This window comes from Sander vitreus, chromosome 13 (genome assembly GCF_031162955.1).
Source record: "Sander vitreus isolate 19-12246 chromosome 13, sanVit1, whole genome shotgun sequence".
NCBI lineage: Eukaryota > Metazoa > Chordata > Actinopteri > Perciformes > Percidae > Sander > Sander vitreus.
The window spans coordinates 27,029,042-27,042,547 of record NC_135867.1 but is presented as its reverse complement, the minus strand read 5'-3'; the positions used below and the strand labels follow the sequence as shown (position 1 = coordinate 27,042,547).

General features: G+C 40.3%; 1 protein-coding gene across 1 annotated transcript in view; it reads left to right on the top strand.

Moving 5' to 3' along the window:
• The window catches only part of esama (endothelial cell adhesion molecule a), a 77,944-nt gene extending 70,361 nt beyond the window's left edge, over positions 1–7,583 (top strand). Inside the window, exons 3-7 of the mRNA XM_078265500.1 lie at positions 343–544; positions 1,847–2,002; positions 2,926–3,048; positions 3,583–3,715; positions 5,081–7,583. Of these exons, the coding sequence (XP_078121626.1) occupies positions 343–544; positions 1,847–2,002; positions 2,926–3,048; positions 3,583–3,715; positions 5,081–5,630 (1,164 nt within the window). The 3' untranslated portion in view covers positions 5,631–7,583. The remainder of the gene's footprint in view (positions 1–342; positions 545–1,846; positions 2,003–2,925; positions 3,049–3,582; positions 3,716–5,080) is intronic.
• The last annotated feature ends 5,923 nt before the right edge of the window (positions 7,584–13,506 follow it).

Here is a 13,506-nt window from a genome sequence, read left to right as displayed (position 1 = left end):
ACAAGGGTTAGGTTGATGGAAATGGGCCACAAATGTGCAGTACATGATTCTTTCTGTAAGACAATTTTATCAGTGGAGTACAATTTGTGTTCCATGTTTACTCTGTAATGCATTCAACCAAAATAATCCAAAATCAATTGCCCAGGAGATGTTAGGATTAAACAGCCGTCAAATTCTTTTGACCCATGATAACCGCCCAGCGTAATCATATCGACATGGATGTCAACGAAACTGGTTCCTCTGTCGGAATATGGACAAATACTTCCCGAACTGTGTGCTCACAAGCCTCTTTTATTTCCTGTTTCTCTACGTCTGACATGTGCTCTCTGTTCTCTGGTCCAGATCATCTCCTACACCAAAGGCTCCATGAGCTTGGGCAGCTCCCAGTTTAAGGGCCGCGTTGGTTTTTATGCCAGCATGCCCTCCAGCGACGTGTCGCTGTACATCAACAACACGCAGGAGTCGGACTCAGGACGCTACTTCTGCCAGGTCATCATGCCTGATAACCCTGGCCTCACTGCTGAGCTCAGTCTGGACGTGAAGGGTAAGAACCACAGAAATGTATCTATATTATGGCTGGGCTGTCAGGAATCTGAGCCAAAGGGCCCAAGAGCACAATTCATGAGGCAAAAAGTAGAAGTAAAATGTCTTTTACTAGAAGCAATATCCAGCAGGCAAAGGTACAAAAGGATGTAAGGCTGAGGCGAAGTCCGAAAAACACAAACAGGGTCAAAAACTAGGTACAGAAATGACTTGTTGATTTACTAGGGAGCTAATGAGTGAATGGGGAACGGTGAGTGAGTGGGGGGGATGAGCAGGTGAAGTGAATCCAGTGATGGGAGGGCAGGCAGATGGAAGTGGCAGGTTCTGAAATGACAGCAGAGGCAGACACAGGCATGATTAAACAAACAGGAGGACTTCAACATTCTAAACCATGACATGGGCAATATATTGATATTGTATCGACATCAATATATAAGGCTAAATATCATCTTAAAGGAACACGGCGACTTATTGGGACTTTAGCTTATTCCCCGTATCCCCCAGAGTTAGATAAGTCCATACATACCCTTCTCATCTCTGTGCGTGTTGTAACTCTGTCTGATGCCCCCACCGCTAGCCTAGCTTAGCACAGATCCTGGAGGTAACCGGCTCCAACTAGCCTACTGCTCCCAATAAGTGACAAAATAACGCCAACATTTTCCTGTTTACATGTTGTGATTCTTATAGTCACAGCGTGTACAAATAACAAGGTCACATGAGACACAGCCATCTTCTAACCGTATACATACTGGGAACTATATTCTCAGAAGGCGAAGCACTGCTACTTGGGCGGAGTGATTAGCGCAACACCTGAAAAGCACCGTTGTTACTCTCTGCTCCTCACCACGGGGCTTCTTATGTGTAGCAGTAAATCACTCCACCCAAGTAGCAGAAGTAGCACGGTAATAAGCTAAAGTCCCAGTAAGTTGGTGGCTTCCTTTAAATTTTGGATATCATAATATCCAAATAAGTGTTTTAAAGGCTGCATTACAGTAAAGTGATGTCACTTTCTGAACCTACCAGACTGTTCTAGCTGTTCTGTTATTTGCTTTTACCCACTTAGTCATTATATCCACATTACTGATGATTATTATTATCAAAAAAGTCATTGTGTAAATATTTTGTGAAAGCACCGATCAACCCTAAAATATCGCCGCAATATCGACATTGATGGATTTGGTAAAAAATACAGTAAATTGGATTTTTTTCCCCATATCAGCCAGCCCTGATTTATATGTGTCTTACATTGAAAACTCGACTAAGAAAGATTGAAAATAACCATTTTGTACCCGTCTGGTGTCAGTCCCTCCTGCGGTTCCTAAGTGCTCTCTATCAGGGAAGCCGGTGCTGAAGGGAAACGTGACTCTGAGCTGCTCATCCAGCGCTGGGAAGCCCATTCCTCTGTACAAGTGGAAGAAAACCAGTCCCACCTCGGAGGTCTTCTTCTCACCCATGCTCAGTGAGTGGAGTCAGCACACTAACTTATTATTATTATTCACATGGAAGTAGGATTTATCTACCGGCTCCTGTTGCTGTCCTACAGCTTTTTATTATTTCTGATTTTTGTTTTGTGTTTTTGTAATGTTGGGATTTAAGAGCAACTTTGGACATTAAAGCTAATTTAATGGGATTGATTGCCCTGTGTGTAGATTTTTTTTATGTTATTATAACTTTTTTTCTAATTATTCAGATGGCATAAGCAACAGTACATTTTTATAGTCACCATACTCAGAAATATTTACATTTCACTAAGCTCACACTCCAACAGTTTTTTTATGTTAGATGAAGTATTGATGGTGGTGCTGTTATAGTAGGAGATGGGTTTTTTTCTGATTTGTTGCCTTTATCTCCAAGGAATAGTTCAACATTTCTATGGCAATAAGCTTGTTTGCTTTCTTTCTTTTGAGTCAGATGAGTGTATTATTGTTTTCCCATCTGCTTCCAGTCTTAATGCTAAGCTAACTATAGCTGGCTATAGCTTCAAATTGAGCGAAGTGAAGCAAAGGGAGTGGTATCGATCTTCTCATCTAACTCTCTGCACAAAAGTCAATAAGCATATTTCCCCAGAACGCATTTTATGTTTCAGTACTTACTATCTTACAATCCAAACTTCATACTGCTTTCTTTTTTTTTTAACATCGTGCTTAGTAATAAAGTCAGGAGAGGAGACATATCCCCTGCATCCCCCCTGAAATCTACACCTATGATCTGAAGAGTACAAGTCTGAATAATAAAATAAAGCATATTCATAATGCCTAAAGTCTAATGTGTCAAAGGAATGGATGCATCTGCAGTCGGGTTGTGTGCTGTCATGTGTGTGCTTGTATGTCCATGACCATACATATGTAACCCATGGAATCATGTGTATGCATGCTGTTTTAGATGAGAAGATGGGCACTCTGAAGCTGAACAACCTGAGCAGTAACATGTCAGGGAAGTACGTGTGCACGGCCAGCAACTCGGCCGGAGCCGAGAGCTGCTTCATCAACCTGGAGATCGTCACCTGTACGTATAGCACCCAACAACCAGTCTTGTGCAAAGTACTTGAAAGCAATACTTGAGTAAAAGTACAAGTATCTTACCAGAAAATGACTTTGGTAGAAGTTAACCTTTTAAAATATTACTTGAGTGAGTTTAAGTATCTGTTAGTGTGCTTAAGTATCGAAAGTCATTTTCTAATATTAAATGTACTTAAGTATTAGAAGTAGAAGTAAAGAAAAACTTTGATTATTATTAGAGGAAAAGTGAATGTTTCCAGAAATATAAATAACGAAGTGAAGTGCAGATACCAGAAAATTCCACTTAAGTACAGTAACAAAGTATTTGTTCTATTACAACATTGCCAACGAGAAATGATACAAGTTGGAATCAGACCTGTTTGTGGTTAAGCTAGTGTTTGAATACTTATAATGCGACAATTCCTATCTTACACACTCATTTGAGACAGAAAAAAAACATTCCCAAAAACAGTATGTATGCTACGTAGACATATGTGCTTTGGTGACATGTAATTACTGTGTCCCCTGATTCTTCCTGTAGCCACTAATGTGGGAATGATTGTTGGCGCCACGGTGGGCTCAGTGGTTGGCTTCATCTTCCTCCTCCTCATCTGCCTCGTTTTCCTGATGAAGAGGCGGAGAGACAACGAGGACGACATGGCCAACGAAATCAAGTGAGTTCATGTGAAGCCTTGAAGATGGAGGCAAAAAAGTTGCTTGTTAATTAATGTAGCTTCAAGAGGCTTCATTAAGATTAGATTAGGTTAGATAGACTTTATCGATCCCAAATTGGGACATTTCAGCGCTACAGCAGCAAAATATAAGACACACAGCACACATACAGGATATACAACAAATAATAATTAGGATAGAATACAAGAAAAATATCTGGGTCCTGGCCGCAGATACAGGACTCTGAGGTTTAGAAGGACTCGCTTTGGCAGAAGTTTTGTCGCTTCTGCCAAAGCACTGCTGAACAAACTATCTTGCTGACTTTGTATAGATCTGGTGTCGTTGTTGTAAATGTGCTTGTTTTTACTGTATGTGTCTATATACAGTATCTCACAAAAGTGAGTACACCCCTCACATTTTAGTAAATATTTCATTATATCTTTTAAAGGGACAACACTGAAGAAATTACACTTTGCTACAGTGTAAAGTATTAAGTGTACAGCTTGTATAACAGTGTAAATGTGCTGTCCCCTCAAAATAACTCAACACACAGCCATTAATGTCTAAACCGCTGGCAACTAAAGTGAGTACACCCCTATGTTAGATTCCCATAGAGGCAGGCAGATCTTTATTTTTAAAGGCCAGTTATTTCATGGATCCAGGATACTATGATCCTGATAAAGTTCCCTTGGCCTTTGGAATTAAAATAGCCCCCCCACATCATCACATACCCTTCACTATACCTAGAGATTGGCATGGGGTACTTTCCATAAGATCATCTCTCAATGCAAATCAAACCAGCTATAAGGCTAACTGAAATACAACCATGCCAATCTCTAGGTATGGTGAAGGGGATGTGATGATGTGGGGGGCTATTTTAATTCCAAAGGCCAAGGGAACTTTATCAGGATCATAGTATCCTGGATCCATGAAATAACTGGCCTTTAAAAATAAACATCTGCCTGCCTCTATGGGAATTTAACATAGGGGTGTACTCACTTTAGTTGCCAGTGGTTTAGACATTAATGGCTGTGTGTTGAGTTATTTTGAGGGGACAGCACATTTACACTGTTATACAAGCTGTACACTTAATACTTTACACTGTAGCAAAGTGTAATTTCTTCAGTGTTGTCCCTTTAAAAGATATAATGAAATATTTACTAAAATGTGAGGGGTGTACTCACTTTTGTGAGATACTGTAACTGTCTCTATGTTATTATTGATGTATGTGTCCGTGTATATTGCCATGTGTGTGAAACAGACATGGGACATTAAATATCTATCTAAAAATAAAGATAAAAAAAAATACAAAGTTGCTCATCACTAGTGTAAACAGTGAGTTGACTGTGTGTCCTGTCCTCGTCCAGGGAGGACGCTCAGGCTCCTAAGCACGTGTCCTGGGCAAAGGGTGGCCTGGGTTCAGATACCATCTCCAAGAATGGCACCCTGTCCTCCATCGCCTCCAGCCCCCACCATAAAGAACCCTCCCACCACCACCACCACCTGCAGCAGTACCCGCAGCGCCCCCCTTCAGACACCGCCTCCATCATCACCGCCACGGGCAGCATGGCTGGCTACCGCCCGTCCCGCCACCAGGGAGCCTCCACCCCCACCCCCAGCCACTACAGCTACAACAACAACACCGCCCTGCCCCGTGGCCAGGCCGTCCCTCCCGAGGCCGGCACCAATGGGAGATCCCTGCCCAGACCGGAGCGCTACGCCCAGCTGCCCCAGGCCCAGCTGCCCCAGGCCCAGCTGCTGTCCCATGCTGCCTACAGCCAGCCGCAGCCGCAGCTCCAGGCGGCTCCCTCCCCGCCACCGCTGCCCACCTCCACCGTCACAGCCTCCAACATCACCCGCATGGGAGGTGTGCCCATCATGGTGCCTGCACAGAACCAGGCCGGATCGCTGGTCTAACGCCTGCTGCCTGCGCTGACAAAACAGTGCTTTTGACAAAAACGGTGGAACACTGGCTCTTTACACTCTCTCTGGTTTGAATTTTTAAAGGGAACAGGTTAACTACTATTTAGCAAAGAATTACAGTAGATGAAAAGGTCAAACTCACGTTTTGACACTTTGCTTTCGCGCTAAGAAGCTTGATTGCTGCAGACTGTTTACTTGCTTTAAGTATACTTAAGTCTTTTATATTCTGTATGCACTGTATACATTGCAAACTATGTATAGATATGATTTTCATACATTTGTCCAGTATCCTCTTTTGTACTTAATCGTTGCATTTCTAATATTTTATTTGCCGTATTTAGTTATTTTCAAATGTAGCTTTTTAAATGTCATGTTATGTATTGGTTCCTCCTGCCACACTAGTTCCACAGAGTGAGCAGCGTATGGATCATCATGGGCGTGCGAGTCTCACAGATGAATATACAGATGAAATAAGAAGAGGGTTACGCAGGTCCTTCATCTTTACTCAAAAACTACCCAAAAGGAGGAATTATCAAGACCAAAATAGGTTTAAGCACAAAATATAAGTACTGTTCAGAGGAGAGAATGTTGCTCAAAGTGAAGTTAGTGAGTACTGGGTGTAATATATAAAGATCTATGTATTATTAATGAATCTTTTTTTCAGAGCAAGACAAGAGAGAGATAAGATAACGTTATAAATATGATAAAGTTTGACATTGCAAAGTATCCTAATCCTTTTTTTGGCTTTACTTCTGTCAGTGGTTCAGCTTATAAAATGCTCTTAGACTCAATTCTTTAAACACAGATTAGCAAAAGCTTCTTATAATATTGAGCACTATTCAGAACTGCAGTACGGTGACTTTGCTAGTACACGAGTCCACACTTGTCCTAATTTCACTTGCCTGCAGAACGGAAATTGTAAATAGGATATTTATTTTCTGATACATGTGTGACATACTGCATAGCGTAGTGTCAGCCACAGCCTCAATGGAACATATAAGACAGGTTGTATGTTTGCCTGCAACACTGGAGCCTGAACCAAAGATATACAGTATGTAACACTTCGTTATTTCAACATGCTCTCTTTATATGTTGTAGTTTATTTTCTAGTGTAGGTCCGTGGAAGAAGAATCTGTTTATATCAATATAAAAGGGAGGGATTTTGATTCACAAAAGGCTTTTTTTAGACAAACCTTTCCCATTTGATTTTCATTGAAGTCATGGCAACAGGCAGCTGTTATGAGTTAACACTAACATGACGGTGTTTTGAAGACTCTTGAAGGTGCCTAGTTAGTGATCTGCTACCATTTCCTATCATTAGAGGATGGGGAAGACTCACTGTTCCTCCTTAAAGTTGGCAGAGTACATAGGCGTAGATTTGGGGGGGATGCAGAGGATATGTCCCCCCTAATATTTTGAAGAGGTAGATTTGTCACCTTCAAAGAATTTGTAAGACAACCCACTCCTCAAAAGAGGTCCAAAAAAATAACCGTTCAGGGGGCTCAAAACATGTACAGAAAACAAGACCTGTGTCTACTTTGCTACATCGGGGGGTTCAAGAATACAACAGGAAGTGAAAAATAAAGAGAGATTTATGTAGATTTAAACTCTGGAGCTTCTGGCTTTAACAAGGTCATTCTCTAACAGATTTGTTGTTGAGATGTACAATATTCTTAAAATAAATCATTTCCTTTACATAAAAAAAGACATTTGCACCGTAAATTGTTGCATAAAAATTCACCCAATTCACGCCCAAACTTTTATTTCATTTTATGGGGAACAACCCCTCGCCGTTATTATGTGACCCCCAAAACGGCGGAGTACATCTGCAAATTTAAAGCAAGCTTACAGAATATTGTCAAATATAAGTTGGCTTAACCCTACTGAAACAAATAAACACTGGATTTTGGCTCAAAAATGTCTATTAATAAAGGAAATATCTGTGCATCTTTTTTCTTTAAAGATTATTTTTTGGCCATTTTCAGCCTTTTTTTTTGACAGGACAGCTGAAGACATGAAAGGAGAGAGAGAGGGGGATGACATGCAGCAAAGGGCTGCAGGGCGGAGTCAAACCTGGGCGCCTGCTCTACCAACTGAGCTATCTGGGCGCCCAACTGTGCATCTTTTTAATACACAATAATTCATGTATTACACTGCTGAGATCTCGGTTCAGTCAGTATGAATAAGAACAGCTGTAGCTCATGATAGCTTCTGACCATATTAACAATGTCAGCTTAGTTTTATTGCAGAGTCAGAATGTATCCAGATGGCCCATGATCTTAGCACATTTACACTGAACATGAACTGTGGTATCAAATACATGCTTTCCGAGTATATTTAATCGAGGCTTTTTTCTTTCTTACTCTGGCCACTTTCAAGTCACACCAATGCCTGTTGAAATATCATTTGGATTTGGAAAAGAAAAGAAAAACAGATATATGTATAACAAAAGTGATCCTACGTGATCAACATCTATCCTGCTGTATACTGTCGTTACACTGGAGCATATTTTTGGGCACAGGATGTCAAAATAGTAACACAATTCTCAAATGAATCGCTTGGAACGTGACGATGTTGAAGAGAAACCTATTTCCGGATGATTTCTGAACATTGTTCTCTGTTTGACCCAGGCTGGACAGGACAGTGGTAGTTGTGTCTCGAAGCGTTGGCAGTGTAGTTGAGGTTTGTATTGTTTTTAATACATTGAAGCAAAACGGAAAGAGTTCATGTGGGAAGTTGTGAGGAAATGATTTTGATGGGACAGCTACAGGGTTTTCACCTGTGAATGGGTTGTTTAAAAAGTGTACATTATGGACATTACAATGTATTGCCTTTATTTTTATACAGTGATGTATAAGAGCTAGAGAAGTGCTCCGTGTCAGTGAGTTATAAACCATGATGGATTGTATAACTGTGCTCATGTATGCAGTAGGCTTAAACTGTGGACATTGATGTGCAGTGTGCACTCATCCTTCATATTTATGTTCATGGAAAACGCTTTGTATAAAATTTTCAATTAAAAGACAAATGATCAGTTCAGTGTGTGTGTGTGTGTGTGTGTGTGTGTGTGTGTGTGTGTGTGTGTGTGTGTGTGTGTGTGTGTGTGTGTGTGTTTCCATGAAGCTTCCAAAATGGCCTTTTTAAGATTTAAACCGTATTTAAAAGCTTACAGCATGGAGGTGCACTGACTAAGTAAATGTACTCAAGTACTGTACTGAAGTCCATATGTTGAGGTACTTGTACTTTACTTGAGTCTTTTCTTTTCATGCCACTTTCTACTTCTCCTCGGCTACATTTCAGAGAGAAATATTGTACTTTTTACTCCACTACATTCATCTGTTACAGCTTTAGTTACTAGTTGCTTTACACATTAAGATTTCTGCACACAAAACACATGAAGTTTATAAAATCTGATGTTTTATTCTAAAGTAAACTAGCCAACAATATAACGGCCTACAAGTCCAGCTGAGATGATTAGACCATTAAACACAACTGTTTGGATCCTTTACACTTTCTACAATGGGAGGAGAGTTCTGCATTCAGTACTTTTACTTTTAATACGTTAAGTACATTTTCCTGATAATACTTACATACTTTTACTTAAGTAACATTTTCAATGCAGGACTTGTATTAGTACTTTTACTCAAGGATCTGAATACTTCTTCCACCACTGCTAAATCCCAAAGCAGATTCTTAGTTGGGATCTTTTCTAGAAAAGGATGTTAATCAAAACTTGTGATTCCATTCAATAAATGAAACAGTGCTATAGCTCAGCAGGATGACTTGAACCAGAAACACGTTAAATGGCTTCTGGACTGTATAGTATGTTTATTAATCAGAAATGTAGCTGCAGTGCAGCCATGTCATCATCTGCCCTCCGCTGGCCATGAAGGGCCAGTACAGGAGGGACATGTATCAAAAGTGACCCATTTACATTTCCTGGAACATCATTTCAGAAACAATTTGTATATCCACAACATGTATTTTCTAATAATGCACAATCTCATCAATGGTGGTATAGAATTCAATCTTTAGTAGCTAAGTGGTTACACGCACTATTTGAAGTAAAGTAACTATCCTAATTCATTTTAAATTCTTATAGAAGATGTTTTTCGGTTACTATTTAGTTAAAGTGAACCACCAGAGGGCAGCAAGTTAACTCTGTTTGGGAGATACATGAGAGGGGGAGAGGAAACTTAAACTGTAATAAACGTAACCCTTTTCTGCACATCATTGTCCTGAGGTAACAGGGAGTACCTCCTATTTATAGACATTTTAATTTGTACACATTGTAATATTTGAAGTCCTGTTTCTGATTAATCAAATGAGGAGTGAAGCTGGTATAATGTTGCATTCCAAGAAATGTGTAAATATTGAAATATGTTATTCATAGGACCCCGTCTACATTTAGTTTATTGTCTATTAATTATTTCTATTTGAAGATGCTTATAATATGTAGTTACAGCCAGAGTATGGCTCTGGTTACAGCTAAGAAAGACAGTCTCTAGCGGTGTAAAAGTCATTTGCACTCCTCGCCACTAGGCGGCGACATTGACCAGTGAATGGCAGTGTGAACTTTAAGCGGAACTACCGGGAGTTTTGCTAAACTTTATGTCGGCAGCCATTACGCTAGTAGAAACTACAGTGCAACAAATGTCTTTCTTCTGTTAATTACAGGTAAATAAGCATTATGAATCAAAACATGATAATACGTTAGTGTCTTCACTTTAGTGAATATTGTTCCTGATGCGCGTGTTTATAATTTAGTACGTTAATAGCATCACACACTGCAGTTAGCTTGTTAGCTAAGTCTGTGCTTTACCGTTCGGCTGACGTGGTGTGTGAACTGTGATGATTTGGTTTATTTTTGTTATTCACAGCCAGAAGTAATTTAGCGTTTATGTTATCCCTTGTGTTAGATGAATCTGTGTTGCATAGCTGTCGTGTTTTTATAGTTTAATAATACATTAATAGCATCACACACGCTAGCACTGCAGTTAGCTAAATCTGGGTTGTAGCCAGTGGCGACTGGTCATTAGGGGCAGGTGCGGCACAGCCAACAGGAAGAAATGCAAACAAATGTTATGTTATTTTTAATTAATTCAAGAGTCATCTATAATGCATTGTCTTCTATGAATATAACATTTTCCTAAATTGCATATAATTTGTGGTAGGATTTTATTTCACATTCTTCCTTGCTGCTTCAGACTGCGTTCTCCCGTGTTTGCGCTAGACTACGGCAGACTGAATGTGTCAAGAGTGGGGCACAGGTTTGAACCCTTTGGAGGAGAAACTGGAATTAAAACGCCTTGGTGCCCACCAGTCTCGGGATATTGTCATCACTCAAACTGCTGGTAAAAGTAACCGTGGTTTAACCATAGACAGTATATAATAGATCCCGTTGCTCTGGACGGAGACAAGTGAAGAATATTAGAAGCACCTTTCCAGTGAGCGCTGAGCGTTACTGAGCAGCCTCCAACTGAGAGAGACGACGTAAATGTGACGTGAGAAACCTGTCTGAAGGTTGTAAGTCTTCTGGTAGCTGTGCCAAGAGAAATCTCAATCATTCCCAATATTGCAGAGACGGAGAGCGTAGGTATATAAGGAGATAACATAGACACAGGCTAATTATTGATCACTAAAATGCTAGTTAACATTAGTAATTAAACTTAAACAGCTAATGTAAGTCCAAACTGCCTGAGAGCTTCTCCTGTACTATACGGTAATTCCTCTACTATGCGACAGTAAGTCCCGTGATTATGACACAAACGGAGCCATAACGTGAGATACAAGGTAATGGAGCCTTTTATACATTGTCGTGTTTCTTTAGAAATAAACAATGGACAAATAGAGTCTTTAAACGCTTCAGATGTAAAGTTATTCGCTGTCAAAGTGACGTCAAAATGAATGGCAGCCAATGGAATGCTAACGGGGGTAAGTGCTTGTTAGCATCAAAATTGCGCCAAAGGACCTACGCTTTGTGAGGAGAAGCTTACCCCCTTGGGTTTAACATGGAGTGGTTAGCTTATAAAATAAGTTAAGTTTGCCCAGAGGAAGAACCGCACGTCACCTTTTTTCTTAGAGAGCCCTCAGCCTTGGTGAGTGAAAACCCATTTTCAGAGCTGCCAACTTTTCAAAAAACCTTGGAGTGAGATTTTTTTTCTTTGGACACCAGGGGGACTGGTGGCCAAAGACCAAACCTCATTAGATTAGGCAGTGAGGGAAATTCATTCTTCAATCAAGGCCTTTCCAGGACCTTTTATAAGGTCCTGCAGAAAATAGACTGAAAAATACCAACAGCAAGACAAAAGACACAGCATGGCTCATTTTGTGCATGTGTTATATCACAGCCTTTCTCAAACATTTTCTGTGCCAAGGCCCAGTAATGTTTGGCCCTCATCCTCTGTGTTTTTGGGAAAAGAAAGACTATTTGTTCATTTTATGAAACATTTAATGAATTATTTACAGTTACATTTAGAGATGCCCAGAGGTTAGAGAAGCACAATAGTGGCCCAAAGTTTCCCAGTATCTGCCCCCCTGGTGAGCTGGCACAAACATCTGGACCAGTCACAGCTGGCCTGGCAGCCCAGTGGCATAGGTTTTGTTTCCAGATTTTGTGAGGATCATTTTGAGCATTAAACACTGAATTTGTATGCACCTATTTCTACCTTTTTCTACATCAATTTATGCTGGAAACAATTGAAAATATAGAAAAATAAGGCCCTCAGGCATTCTGTATTACTTTCAACTATTCTCTTGTAGATCAACTTTTTCTTATTTCACATTATCTCTGCTGAGTCAACACACATGTAGGCCTAATTAACTCTTACCACCTCTTTTGTGTCTTTTGTTGGGGAAGTAAATCTCTTTAAATGTGCATGTGGCACTTATTCATGTGAATCATATATTAATTCATTTATAAACCCCTGGACTTCAATAGCTTAGATGTGTTTCAGCAAGATTTCTGCTCATGTTTACATCTTTGTGCACATTCAAAATATAACTCTTCCCATCTATGTTCTCTGCGATTTGGAGAGTTGTAATATAGTCTGCTGTGTATGTTATTGCTCCGCTGATATGGTAGTATCTCATTCAGACCGACTGACAGACACAGAGGCCCATTTGGGTCTCTGACAAAGTTTAGAGGTGGCTATACGCTGCTCTTCATCGGAGGTAGAGCACGGATGCAACGCGTCACTGCCCACAACAGAGCAAGTTCACTAAAATTAACTGAAGTTGCTACACTTACCAGCCGCGCTGCTCACCTCTATTTTTACAGAGAGAGTGGACACAAAGCGACGGACATTGCTGTATTTATACTCAAAGCATACATACCGAAGCGGAAATGCGCCAGGGATGGCTTGTGAAGAAATGTTCTCACATTTGCGATGCATCGCATCTAAAATTCCAGACAGGGAGCACTCTTGAACTGAATTGATATTACGTTAGATGGTGACGAGTGTGTACATATTGGTTGTTGTCATAGAATGAATCTGTATGCATCGCCGCATGACGTTAACTTTTTCTGGCTAAACTCTAACATTACTACCATGGCCCCTGTAGCTGGGCTTGCAGTCACCTTTTGACGGCTAAACAACTGGCGCTGGTAGCCACATCGCGCTATGTGTTCACATGACGTTACAACACTGTCTGTAGGCCTGCCTGGTTCATGTTCCGCGATGTGGAGTTTTATATGATGGAATGCGTTTTATTATGGTGAAAAGTACAGTTTAGTTTGCTCTAAGGTTGTTAGCTTTAATTCTCTACTGTTAGCAATAGCTCTAATATTAATTTATGCTTAGGGTACATCGGTAATGATGTATAAAATTACTTACTTAATGTTTCCTTCAAAAGCATCACTCATATCCCG